General features: G+C 43.0%; 6 protein-coding genes across 8 annotated transcripts; 2 read left to right on the plus strand and 4 right to left on the minus strand.

Moving 5' to 3' along the window:
* The first annotated feature begins 8 nt into the window (after positions 1-8).
* Positions 9-3,778, plus strand: LOC108041596. 3 transcript variants are annotated; one of them, XM_017119548.2, is made up of 3 exons: positions 9-708; positions 1,327-2,959; positions 3,019-3,778. In XM_017119548.2, the coding sequence occupies exons 2-3, from the start codon at positions 1,339-1,341 to the stop codon at positions 3,441-3,443; spliced, it is 2,046 nt and encodes a 681-aa protein (XP_016975037.1). In that variant the 5' UTR covers positions 9-708; positions 1,327-1,338; the 3' UTR covers positions 3,444-3,778. The 3 variants fall into 3 exon arrangements, with proteins under 3 accessions (XP_016975037.1, XP_016975038.1, XP_016975036.1); XM_017119549.2 differs by lacking the exon at positions 9-708 and having other exon boundaries at positions 1,039-2,959; positions 3,022-3,778; XM_017119547.2 differs by lacking the exon at positions 9-708 and having other exon boundaries at positions 1,040-2,959.
* A 110-nt stretch (positions 3,779-3,888) lies between these two features.
* Positions 3,889-4,540, minus strand: LOC108041601 (protein aveugle). The gene is made up of 2 exons (XM_017119553.2): positions 4,313-4,540; positions 3,889-4,125 (listed from the first exon to the last, which is right to left on the minus strand). The coding sequence occupies exons 1-2, from the start codon at positions 4,463-4,465 to the stop codon at positions 3,958-3,960; spliced, it is 321 nt and encodes a 106-aa protein (XP_016975042.1). The 5' UTR covers positions 4,466-4,540; the 3' UTR covers positions 3,889-3,957.
* Positions 4,541-4,986: 446 nt separating this feature from the next.
* On the plus strand, positions 4,987-7,386 carry LOC108041597 (26S proteasome non-ATPase regulatory subunit 11). Its single transcript, XM_017119550.2, has 4 exons — positions 4,987-5,540; positions 5,603-6,109; positions 6,411-6,623; positions 6,691-7,386. Exons 1-4 carry the CDS (start codon positions 5,223-5,225, stop codon positions 6,919-6,921), a joined length of 1,269 nt encoding a protein of 422 aa, XP_016975039.1. The 5' UTR covers positions 4,987-5,222; the 3' UTR covers positions 6,922-7,386.
* LOC108041602 (attacin-A-like) lies at positions 7,344-8,194 on the minus strand. The gene is made up of 2 exons (XM_017119555.2): positions 7,869-8,194; positions 7,344-7,803 (listed from the first exon to the last, which is right to left on the minus strand). The coding sequence occupies exons 1-2, from the start codon at positions 8,153-8,155 to the stop codon at positions 7,401-7,403; spliced, it is 690 nt and encodes a 229-aa protein (XP_016975044.1). The 5' UTR covers positions 8,156-8,194; the 3' UTR covers positions 7,344-7,400.
* A 1,926-nt stretch (positions 8,195-10,120) lies between these two features.
* Positions 10,121-10,965, minus strand: LOC108041585 (attacin-A). Its single transcript, XM_017119526.1, has 2 exons — positions 10,653-10,965; positions 10,121-10,587 (listed from the first exon to the last, which is right to left on the minus strand). Exons 1-2 carry the CDS (start codon positions 10,937-10,939, stop codon positions 10,185-10,187), a joined length of 690 nt encoding a protein of 229 aa, XP_016975015.1. The 5' UTR covers positions 10,940-10,965; the 3' UTR covers positions 10,121-10,184.
* Positions 10,966-12,217: 1,252 nt separating this feature from the next.
* On the minus strand, positions 12,218-12,567 carry LOC108041589 (drosocin). Its single transcript, XM_017119533.1, has one exon. The coding sequence runs from the start codon at positions 12,547-12,549 to the stop codon at positions 12,349-12,351; it is 201 nt and encodes a 66-aa protein (XP_016975022.1). The 5' UTR covers positions 12,550-12,567; the 3' UTR covers positions 12,218-12,348.
* Positions 12,568-12,798: the final 231 nt, after the last annotated feature.

Below are 12,798 nucleotides of genomic sequence, written 5' to 3' on the forward strand. Positions count from 1 at the left end.
AATCAAATGAACATAGAAAAACTATCCATTTCAACAAAAGCATATTTGAATCTTTTTTAATATGTAAAAATTTGATAAACTTGCCTAGAATAATATTTCGAGGAAGGCCAGTTCTCTAACCGCACATATCTCACCGATCTTCAGTCGACTATTTTTATGTATAGCAAAAAACTCTTGGAGCGACAAAATTTTAATTTAGATTCTGTCCATCTTACTTTCTGCGAACCAGAAACCAAGTCACTGGTATGAAAAGTTGGGCTTAACCATACCTTCAGCTGGAAATTTTTTTCTAAAATAACTCTAAGATTAGTTAAAATTAAGTAAGCTTTTAAAGTAAAATCAGGGAATGTATTTTTGAAAGAGTTTGATAGAGTCCAAAGACCCTAGACCATGTTGCCCATGGTGGATAAGTTACTCAGTGGGAACACAAGTTCGACCGTTTCACTGAAAAGCGCTCTGTGGAATTTCGGTATCAACGAAAATATTTCCTGTTAAATAAATAACATTGTAAAAAGTTAAACTAAGTTAAGATATAGCTATAGTTGCAATATATAATAAAATGTTTAAGTCCTTGATTTATGACCCAAGAAAGCGGAAATCGAAATATCGATAAATTTTGTTTCGAAAGAATAGCTATGTTTGAATCTATTGCCTCTCGCTCAGTCTAGTACGTCAAAGGATTTTGATTCACTTTTCTTTCGGTGAAACGTAAGTATTAAACAATTTTTTTGATATACACATATTTGTTTGCCCATAAAGTCTGCTGCTTCGTTGCAGCACCAGCTTTCCACCACCGCCACCGTTATATTCGCTCTCTTGCTCGCTCTCACTGCGCATGTCCTACAAAGTGTAATGCGCAGATCTCGTGTCCACATCCTAATTCGCCGCCTCAAATCGCCGGAGTCTCATCTCTAGCAGGATTTTTGGCAGAAAGGACGGGATTACGTTCCCTAATTTAGGTGGTAATTCCCAGAACTCAGATATTCCCTTCGGTAAGGTGGTAAAACCCCCCGAACGTAGGGGGTAACTAATCAATAACTCCCCCTTCGCGCATGTCATTTAAGGACGAGAGAGAGCGAGAGAGCTGTTTTGAGCCAACGCGCATGCTACTCCTTAGTTGGGTGGTAAATGCACTTGGCTTAGCCACGATTTTCCCGAGCGGTGGGGGTACATCCGATGTTTAGGGGTGGATTTCTGGATTTCGGTTGCCCGCGGTTGCGCCGTTTGCCTGGCTCATTTTTCACTCGCCTGCAGACGGAGGCATTGGCTCCCGGATTTTAACAATTTGGGCCTATATTGATTTTCTCCTGCCCGTCCGACTTACAGATTCAGTGCAGCATGAGCCTGAAGTCCAGTGCAAGGATTAAGAAACGCCGCTCGGAGGCAGCGGCTGCCACGTACCCGGTACCATCTCCGGTTCAGGCGGGGAACGGTGCCACATCCTCCACACCGAGTCCTGCCGTTACCACACAAAATCCAGGAAATGGCACTCAAAATCCTTGCCAGAGCTCCTCCAAGAAGCACAGTTTCGTGGGACGCAATCCCAACTTTGACACTGATGAGACCAAGTTGCTTATACAATTGTGGGGCGATCCCAAGTTGCAAAGGACCCTCATCACCACCCACAAGAAGCACGCCGTGATCTGTCAGCTGGCCGCCAAAATGCAGGAGTATGGCTATCATCGTTCGCCGGAGGAGATTACCACGCGCATCAAGAACCTTAAGTGCTTCTATAACCGCTTGAAAAAGGACAAGGAGTGCGGCGGCTTGTCCAATGATTCGGAGCCCAGTTGGAAACACTTTGCCGAGATGGATGCCATCATGACTAGACCGATTTTCAGTGTGCGACCCAATGAGGTTCCTGCTCCTTCGCTCAAATACCAACTGGAGCAGGCTCTGGAGGAGCACGCCGAGCGTCGCAGACGCCGGCTAGAGAACGGCGAGGAACTGTCCGACAGCGATAACGAGGAAGATGACATGCTGCTCTCTGCTTTGGTGACCAAAAACAAGGAGTCCATGAACCGAAAGGAACTGGAGGCTGGCTGCCTGGAATCCGACCTCGACATGAACGAAGAATCATTCTCCAAGCGTCGCAAACTCTCCGCCGACGTGGATATTGACATTGGCGAGGCTCTGACTTCACCGTGCATTAAAAACGAGCCTGCCCAAGAGGTGGAAACTGCTCCCGTGGTTCCGCCAGTTGAGCCCGAGCCCGAGGAAGACGATGACTGCATGCTTCTGCCGCAGCCCAAGGAAGAACCCATCGATGTGGACGCTTCGGATGATTCGCCAAATGAGAAATCTCCTAGTTCTAGCTCATCATCGACTTTGGCTGACATGTTGCAGCGGAATAAGCCCGCCAATCTACTCCCCTTCACCGGAGCCAATGTCATCATCCCGGCCAGCATCACCACCACCACGGCTAGCATCAGCTCAACCACGCAGAGTTCAACCAATACTCCGAATAAATTGCAGGGCGGCAAGATATCGCTGGTGCCCACGAATTTCCTGATGCAATCCAAGCTGCCGTCTGCCACGGGACCAAGTCCCATGCCAAACGCTAAAGGAGCTGCTCCCCAACTGCAGCTGCTGCAGAGTGCCATCAACCAGGGTGCTCGTCTGATGATCAGTGGATCGGCTGCAGCACCGGCACAGCCAAGCAACGCCGGTTTGGTGGCCACCGCACCCGGAGGAGTTAAGTTCGTGTTGGTCAATGCGGAGCAGGCCAAGGCGGCAGCAGCTGCTGCCGCTGTGGGAAAGTCATCGGCTTCCCTTCCCTTGGCCACTGCTCAAGCTCAAGTTCAGGCCGCGGTTCAACAACAGCAGCAGAAGCTTCAACAGAGTTTCCAACAGGAGCAACATCTGCAACACCAGCAGCACATCCAGCTGGAGAAGGAGGAAACACGAAGGGTTCAAGAGAAAGCCCGCGAGGATCAGCAGACTAAGCGAACTATGACGAGTAGGTTCCAAGTTACTATTACATGTATTCATTGTACTACTATCAGTTGTATTTTTTAGCAGCCATCAGACTCCTTTTACGCCAGCTGGTGAATTCCCAAAACGAGTCCAACGAGATCCAGCACAATCGTCTATCCCTGGAACGCGAGCGCCTCGACTGGGAGAAATCCATGGGCGATCGCCTGCTCAACTTATTGCCAAGTCTTTTGCAGCCGGCTGCTGCTAGTTCGCCATGCTCTAGTGCCCAGCGCCTGCAGCCACCTAAATTGCTTTTCACGACCGCTCTGCCTATGGGAAATGGCACCGTCGCCATGCCGCACATCCTAACATCCAATTCGTTGCCCAAGGTCATACCCAGCACAAGCTGCAATAGTGGCGTAGCGGTGGCAGGATCAGGAATAGGAGGATTGGTTGCCAGTATGGCCACCCAGCTGGTGGACAATGACGTGCAGTTAGTAACGCCCAAGCAGGAGAAGGAGGCCTGAACCGAAGTGGAACTAGTCGTGTTAAGTGATTGATATTACAAGCATCTTTCAGTGATCTCAAAGAAATGATATTCTGGTCTTTACATTAGTATACTCTAAAATGACTCCTATAAATAAACACTGAACTAGTCTCGCATTTTAAGAGTATTTCTATTTCATATTTAATCCGGTTCTGTATTGATCTGGAATTTAATAAAGTTACATTTTAATAGTATAGTATTTTAAAAATGGTCCTTGTCAATATCAATCAAAACATCAAATCAGGTAAGGGCCCCACTTATCTTTCAAATGGTCTTAAAGTTAGAGCAAACATGGTAATCCAGATCAGTTATTCTTTCAGATTTAACGTTACTTTAATAACGTTATTTGAATTGTGAGGAGCAGGATTACTCCTGTTAAAAGTGATACTATTGTCCTTAAGATCATGAAGTAAATTATATGTATATGAAATCTAGTGATTTATCTTTAATCAATTTTAATTTTAATCTATTCTAATATATCAACAACTATATCCCTAGTGTATGTTAAGCCTCTCCATATCGCGGATTTCCATAATGTCCGTCTTTAGTCGCTGCTTTACGATCTCCCGCCAAATGGCGTCCCGATCCTTGTTGTCCGTAACTCCCATCCGCTGCAGAGATGAGTCTGTGATGCGGAGTAAGGCCCTTCCGGTTATATCGTGCTGGAAAAGTTAATAACAAAACAGATCAGTAGGCAGTACTTGTAATGTCTAAATTGTAGCAAAAATTATTAGGATTTGTCCTTTTTGTGTTTCTAGGAGCGGAGATGACGGATCTTCTCCAGGAAAGCAGGGCCAACGAAGAAAAGCGGTAAGTGGAGGAATCAAAGATTCAAGAACCTCAACTCACCTGGGCGAAGAGCTGTTCGTATTGGGTGTATTCGCCGCAGTGGCGTCGATACCACTTCTGCACATCGCTCACTGTCCACAAATAAACCGCCTTGGGTCGCGTTGTTTTCGTGCGTGTTTTATTTTGCGTAGAATTGCTTGTTTCTTCGCCCATTTTGAGTATAGAAACTAACAAGTTTGGATTTGTAAATTGCAACAAAACAAACAGTGACGCCGATGGGTCGATATCTGCTAGGTGTGAGAAAACAAAAGTATCGATATGCGGCTTGGGAATCGTTATTTTAGGCAGGTGAAATTTAAAAAATCTGACTAATTAAATATCTTTCCCAATTAGCTAGGTTTTCTTACATTGTAACCAAGACAACTTGATAACTCAATCAATTACTTAGCTTAACAACCTAATGTAAAATCATTCAATTTATTGATGAAAAACCTAAGATGAAAAAGAAAATCCTTTTTTTTTCTACTTAATGTCAACTAAATCTTAACTAATTAAATATTAAAATAAACAATTATTAGTACATAGTGTAAGCCAGAAATATTATATTTTGTTGGCAACCAATTGGTTGTAAGCCGGCTTGTCCCGATTACTCACGAGTAGCCGCGTGCGATACATCGAAAGTGGGCACTAGCTCGGCCTTCTTGGCCTATCGATGGCCGCTGTGATGCACCTATCGAAATCGCACCAGCGCTAATCGTGACTGGCGCTTAATAACAACGACCAAAAGGTGAAAAAGGCAGCATTAAACACGTAAATACGCAATAAATACACCCAGGACCCGATTGAAAACAAAGAAAAAATTGGCGCACTGCTTGTGGCTGAGTTGAGACACGCTTAGTTGATTGATTGATTGTTAATTCGTCTGTTGATCGCCCCACATCTCGTCCGATCCAAAATTCCAAGTCGCAAGATGGCCGGAGCAACACTTTTCGAACGTGCCCAGGCATTGTCCAGCGTAAATCGCGAGGAGCAGGACAGCTCACTGTTGAACAAGCTGGTCCGCGATCAGGAGGGCGCCGAGAACGATGAGGAGCGCATCCGAATCAAGGAGCAGGGCATCCTACAGCAGGGGGAGCTCTACAAGCAGGAGGGCAAGGCCAAGGAACTGGCCGATCTCATCAAGGTGACGCGTCCGTTCCTAAGCTCGATTAGCAAAGCCAAGGCGGCGAAGCTGGTGCGTTCGCTGGTGGACATGTTCCTGGACATGGACGCGGGCACAGGAATCGAGGTGGGTCCTTAGTTCAAACCCTAGCACAACATTTATTAATAATCTCTTGGTTTCCCCCACAGGTTCAACTGTGTAAAGACTGCATTGAATGGGCTAAACAGGAGAAGCGCACCTTCCTTCGCCAATCGCTGGAGGCTCGTCTGATTGCCTTATATTTCGATACTGCTCTGTATACGGAGGCACTGGCTCTCGGTGCCCAACTTCTAAAAGAGCTTAAGAAGCTGGATGACAAAAATCTGCTGGTGGAGGTTCAGCTGTTGGAGAGCAAAACCTACCACGCATTGAGCAATTTGCCTAAGGCCAGAGCGGCCCTGACCTCGGCCCGCACAACGGCCAATGCCATCTACTGCCCGCCAAAGGTCCAGGGCGCCCTGGATCTGCAGTCGGGCATCCTGCATGCGGCCGATGAGCGCGACTTCAAGACCGCCTTCTCCTACTTCTATGAGGCCTTCGAGGGCTTCGACAGCGTGGACAGCGTGAAGGCCCTGACCTCGCTAAAATACATGTTGCTGTGCAAGATCATGCTGGGGCAATCGGATGATGTCAACCAGATCGTCAGCGGAAAGCTGGTAAGTTAGCTTGCTCACCCTTTTGAAAAAGAAAATGGGTGTGCAAGAAAGATTTAAGAAAATCCTTTTTCAACTTTTGATTCAATTAAAATTATTCACCGGACACAAGTGAGGAAAATACTGCTCAGGCCTAAAGTATATTTAAATCCTTACCTTAATTATGCGATTTATGAATTTTAAATTCTACTAAAGCTTTTGTTTCTACCAGATCTACTGCGTATATAGTCTAAATTATTTAAGTTTATTGCTTGTGGTAAATAATTTAGATTATCCATTTCAATTTAAAATTGTATGTTAACAGGCCATTACGTACTCGGGTCGCGATGTGGACGCCATGAAATCAGTGGCGGAAGCTTCACACAAACGCTCCCTGGCCGATTTCCAAACTGCACTCAAGGAATACAAAAAGGAATTGGCCGAGGATGTAATTGTGCAGGCGCATTTGGGTACGTTATACGACACCATGCTGGAGCAGAATTTGTGCCGCATCATTGAACCCTACTCCCGTGTGCAGGTAAGTCGGCCATCAACCTCCTTGTGTATTCAAAATCAACTAAAATAATTTTTTTTCCATTTATCAGGTCGCGCATGTGGCCGAGAGCATCCAGTTGCCTATGTCGCAGGTGGAAAAGAAGCTGTCCCAAATGATTCTAGACAAGAAATTCAGCGGTATTCTGGATCAGGGAGAGGGAGTTCTTATTGTTTTCGAGGAGACGCCCGTCGACAAGACCTATGAACGCGTGCTGGAAACCATCCAGAGTATGGGAAAGGTGGTGGACACATTGTACCAGAAGGCCAAGAAGCTGTCGTAAGCGGTGCGCAGGAGGCACTATTCAATTCACACATGATATCAGCATACTTAGCAGACTTTTCATAGTTTCCTTTTGTATTTTCCAACAACTCCCAAGCCTTGTTCAAGCCAAACAAGTTTTATGTTTCTGCGAAAACGAAATTAATCAATATTGGTAAAAATAGCAACAGGAGCAGCAACAACAGCCACAAAAAAAAATGTAAAACAAAATCCATTAAACTAACATAAGCAAAATTATTAATCATTGAGTGGGATCGAATTGTTTACGAAAGATCGGTATAATAAGCAAAAATATTCAATTAACTACATAATAAAATGAAAAAACAGAAAACCGTAAACAAAAAACATGCCAAGATAGACTTTTAACCCTGGATTATTGAATATACCTTTCAAAATATTAAGTATAAAATATTTGGCTGATAATTTTCGGTTCAAACTTGTATTTAAATAAATTAGTTTCTACATATTTGAGAGTTATATTTAACCGAAGTGATGAGAAAGTCCTAGACCAGCGCCGAAGTCGGTTTTCTGGTTGGCAAAGGGTCCACTGGTCCACTTATTGGCCGATCCCGTGAGATCCAAACGGGTGGCCCGATCCGCCGATGACCAAAGGTTAGCGCGTCCTTCCGCGCCAAGTTGCTGTCCAATTCCGGGGAAGTTGCTGTGTGTCAAGGAGGCACCATGTCCATTAATATGTGAGTAATCCAGACCGGCTCCATTGCGCTGGAACTCGAATCCATTGGCCAGTTTGTTCTGCGAGGCGAACACCTTGGCATCCAGATTGTGTCGGCCATTATTGAAGAGATTAGCATGGGCCTCCTGCTGGAAGACGTCCTTCACTCCAGGCGTGTGAGTTCTGGTTAAAGAGGCACCATGACCAGCACTGTGATACAATTAGAGATTTTGTTAGTTACTTGGTGTTATCCTAGACATATAAAAAATACTTACTTGTTGTAGGCCAGAGTTCCTCCAGTAGTGACCGGACCTCTTTGCGTGTTTCCAGCTGCGAAGACCTGGCCCACCAGATTGTGGTTGGGATCGCCAATGCCCTTGGTGAGATCCACCCGAGCATCAGCACCTCCTACAGGGTTGGAGGCCAAGGAACCGCCCAGCACCTGACGGCGGAAGCGGATTGGCCGTGACGTCGGGAATTTTCTAGAACCTCCATAAGGCACTGCTTCAGTAATGGCGGAGATTGCCACAATGGCCAGGATTAGGATGCTTGTCTTCTGCATGTTGCTGGATTGGATTGCTGGAGCTGACTGATGACCCAAGGTGGCTGATCAATCGCTTTTATACCTTGCCAAATGGGGAAGAACTCTCACCTGGTGATTCACAAGATTCATCTGAGTGTCGATTTCGGGTTGACTGTCTTATCACCTAGAAATTCCCCGATTAACTTGATGGGTGAATTACCTTTGAATTTGTTTACCAGTTTTTCACCTTTGTACTTTCCAGGACTTTAGTTGTTTTATGTTAGGAATAATTAGGAATAAACTTCAAAAAGCATTCAAGTTTGATGCTCTCCTTTACAGTGTTATAAACTACTGAAATTAAAATATAATAAAAAACGAGTGAAATTAATTTTAAAATGGAAAAAAGGACCAAAAAGGGTTTTATAACCCACTATGAGTTTTAAATGGCTGCCAAAAAGGTGCTTAGAAATACATTACATGTTTTTCTGTTAAAAGTTTTTCATGAAGATTGTAACTGGGTACCCAAAATCTGATATAAAGTGTTTCTATATTCTAGAAAAACAAAAAGGATAATTTTAAAATTCTAAAAACCGAGAAAGAAAATTTTGTAACATGTTTTCTATTTAAATTTGAGTTTAAAATGTAAAAAAAGGATTTTTAATTATTTTATATTACCAAAAACTGGGAAAAATCGCTTTAAACAGCAGAAACTCAAAATATAAGAACAAAATATAAATTTGTAAATTTGTATTTACTCTCAATACTGTCAACTGCTCTAGTTGGATAATGGGGGGTATTCTTCCAACGCTTACATACATTATTGATAAGATAAAATACGTAATCCAATAAATACCCAAAAATCTTGAAATTATAAATACAATTTTGAACAAATGAATGATCATGTCATATAATGATTCTGTGTGTGTTTACTTTAAGAAAAATACCCTCAACACGATCTACAGATTGAATGGTGTAAAGTTACACTTAAATCAAACTTAAAGGTGATAAGCACATTTACATATATGTTTCAAATGCTTCGACTTTTGGCCTTTCAAACGTGACTTCGTGAGGTTTTTCATCTGTCCATTTCTTATCACCTACCTATTGCCTGGAACCTGTTGGCAATTACATAGCAGTATGTATATTCTAGGAACCCCCTAAGAAATGATTATTGATCTTTTTATAGCCTTGCAGAGGGTATTATAATTTCAGTCAAAAGTTTGCAACGCAGTTTCTTGATCAGCATCGCCATGAGAGTCGATCTAGCCATGTCCGTCTGTCCGTCCGTCTGTTCGTCCGTCCGTTTCTACGCAAACTAGTCTCTCAGTTTTAAAGCTATCTGCTTGAAACTTTCCCAAAAGTTGTCTTTCTATTGCAGGTAGTATATAAGTCGGCACGAGCCGAATCGGGCCACTATATCATATAGCAATATAACTGAACAATCGGAAATGCCATAACTGGTGTTTTTAAAGTTAGGAAGTTTTGATTTTCTATGGGTTTTTTTTTGGCCAATCAATTCGACCTACCAAATTTCATAACCATCGGCCGACTATATCCTATAGCCGCCATATAACTGATTGATCGGAAATGCCATAACTTTGGTGTTTGTAATGTTAAGAAGTGTTCTATGGGTTTTATTTTTGGCCAATCAATCCGACCTACCAAATTTCATAAGGATCGGCCTACTATATCTTATATCTGCCATATAACTGGACGATTGGAAATGCCAAAACTTTGGTGTTTTTAAAGTTAGGAAGTTGGGATTTTTTATTGGTTTTATTTTTGGCCAACCTATATAATTTACAGAACATCCTTTCTTGTTTTTAGCTTATTTAGTCGGTCAATACAAATAAATCTGTCTTATTTAATACAAACTTTGCAACAAAATGGAAATCCGGGACTACAAATGCAATTGAAAATTCTCGAATATATTTCTTCAGATTCATATTATTTGCAATTAAAATCCTGATCACCCCATTGTTCAAATTATAGGTATGATTTAAATTAATTTGTTGAATTCAATATATTTATTAATAAATTAGGTTTTTTAAATTTCAAAATTATAAGTTCAACCGAAGTGATGAGAGAGTCCCAGGCCAGCGCCAAAGTTCGTTTTCTGGTTGGCAAAGGGTCCACTGGTCCACTTGTTGGCCGATCCCGTGAGATCCAAGCGGGTGGCCCGATCCGCCGATGACCAAAGGTTAGCACGTCCTTCTGCGCCAAGTTGCTGTCCAATTCCGGGGAAGTTGCTGTGGGTCAAGGAGGCACCGTGTCCATTAATATGTGAGTAATCCAGACCGGCTCCATTGCGCTGGAACTCGAATCCATTGGCCAGTTTGTTCTGCGAGGCGAACACCTTGGCATCCAGATTGTGTCGGCCATTGTTGAAGAGATTAGCATGGGCCTCCTGCTGGAAGACGTCCTTTACTCCAGGCGTGTGAGTTCTGGTCAAAGAGGCACCATGACCAGCACTGTGATACAATTAGAGATTTTGTTAGTTACTTGGTGATATCCTGGACATATAAAAAATACTCACTTATTGTAGGCCAGAGTTCCTCCAGTAGTGACCGGACCGCTTTGCGTGTTTCCAGCGGCGAAGACCTGGCCCACCAGATTGTGGTTGGGATCGCCAATGCCCTTGGTGAGATCCACCCGAGCATCAGCACCTCCTGCAGGGTTGGAGGCCAAGGAACCGCCCAGCACCTGACGGCGGAAGCGGATTGGCCGTGAAGTCGGGAACCTTCTAGGACTATCATGAGGAACTGCTTCAGTAATGGCGGAGATTGCCACAATGGCCAGGATTATGGTGCTTGTCTTCTGCATGTTGCTGGATTGGATTGCTGGAGCTGACTGGTGCCCCAAGGTGGCTAGTCAATTGCTTTTATACATTGCCAAATGGGGAAGAACTCTCACCTGGTGATTCACAAGATTCATCTGAGTGTCGATTTCGGGTTGACTGTGTTATCAGCTAGGAATTCCCCGTTCACTTTTGATGGGTGATTTACCTTAGCTTTTTGTTGTGTGCTTCTGCGACTTGAGCTCCTCACCTCCCCTTTTTGCGCCTCCCATTGACGCCACTTGTTGCTCCTTTGTGCGGATTTCAACCCCGCCTCAGGAACTTAGTTGGCATCTTCAAGTGGTTTGCTTTGTGGCTGGAGAAAGGAGTGCATCATCATCTTGCGCAGGACAGCATTTGACAGTTATAAGCGATTCGCTACCATATTTCTCTCTTGATGTCAGGCTTTATCAATAGATATTGGGGGGAGGAAATATTCTTAGGGTGCTGGATGGGGTTAATGAGCGGAATAGTGAGCCTGCGAGAGCGGCACGATTTGAGTGAAGTTTCAGCCGAATTCTAATTGAATTTTCTGCGCAGGAGCAGTCAAAAAGGATTCAAGTCGAAAGAGAGGAGAGCGGAAACTTTAACTCGAAGTGACAACAAAAAGCTTGCACTGAAAAATAAAAAGTATAAACTGATAGGCTTGTGATTAAAGAAATTTTTATAAGCCTCTAATGACTAAACCTTTTTGAAAATAATGCATTTAAAAAAATTAAAACCATAAACGATTAAAATAATTAAAACAAAATTATAAATGGAATAATTTAAAAAACATAAATATTTACACAAGCATACCATAAAAAACATCTTTTAATTTAAAACATTAAATATGTTTATATATATGTTTTCAGATTATTGACGTCGATGATTACTTTTTTAAAGAATCAGAAAAACGTCATGACAGTCTTTTTTCTAAGAATATATACAAAACATATATACTACAAAACATTTACCATAATATATTTACTAATTGATCTTTTTTTTCTAGGGGCTTGTCAATTTTTTTTGTGGAATGACAAATTCATTCATTATGGTCTGCAGCCATCTGGTTCGTTTGAATCTTATATACATACTATAGAACCTGTTTGTGGATCACATACGTATTCAATTTAAATACGTTTAGGTTGATTGCCTCTCAACGGTGACTTTTTGTGGTGTCATTTTGATTTATAATATTTCTTATCAGCTCTAAAGCTGAGTTATATTTCCCTAAAGCTTAGCTATTATATTTGATTAGACAGTAAAGAGAGACTTAAAGGCACTTAATGCAGTATTCGTTGTATTTATTATAAATGGTTTAAAAGTGATAAGAAAATTTGGAAGAAATTACAGAATTTGCAAAAACATTGTTGATCGGATGTTCGTTCTTGGTTTTTCCACTGATTCCACATCTTTAAGCGGGCAGAATGGGAGGAGGCCTTATGGCAGCTTGAGCCAGTCCCAGGTGATCTTCGGGAGCCAGTGCCTCGCGCCTCACCCGAATGGGGCGGGGATGGGAGGTGGGCCGTGGGCTGTAGGGGCGTGGCTTGCCGGGAGTGGCCAGAGCCATGGCGAAAACGCAGGCCAGCAGCAGGAAAATGATGGTAAACTTCATGTTGCTAGCAGTAGACAAATCCAAATGAATTGGTAACCATAGATGCAATTGCCTTTTTATAGGAACCGCCGATCCGATAAGATTTGAAATTCAGACACGTCGTGTCTGCGGTAACTGGTGGTTCCCCATCGCGGGGACTTTTCATCTTGTTTGTCAACGAAGGGGCCACCGAAGGTGATCGGCATGGCAATCGCCTTTTTTCTTTGAAAGCGTAATAACAAAGTACTTTACATTTTTTACAATACCTGA

This window comes from Drosophila rhopaloa, unplaced genomic scaffold (assembly GCF_018152115.1).
Source record: "Drosophila rhopaloa isolate 14029-0021.01 unplaced genomic scaffold, ASM1815211v1 contig_115, whole genome shotgun sequence".
NCBI lineage: Eukaryota > Metazoa > Arthropoda > Insecta > Diptera > Drosophilidae > Drosophila > Drosophila rhopaloa.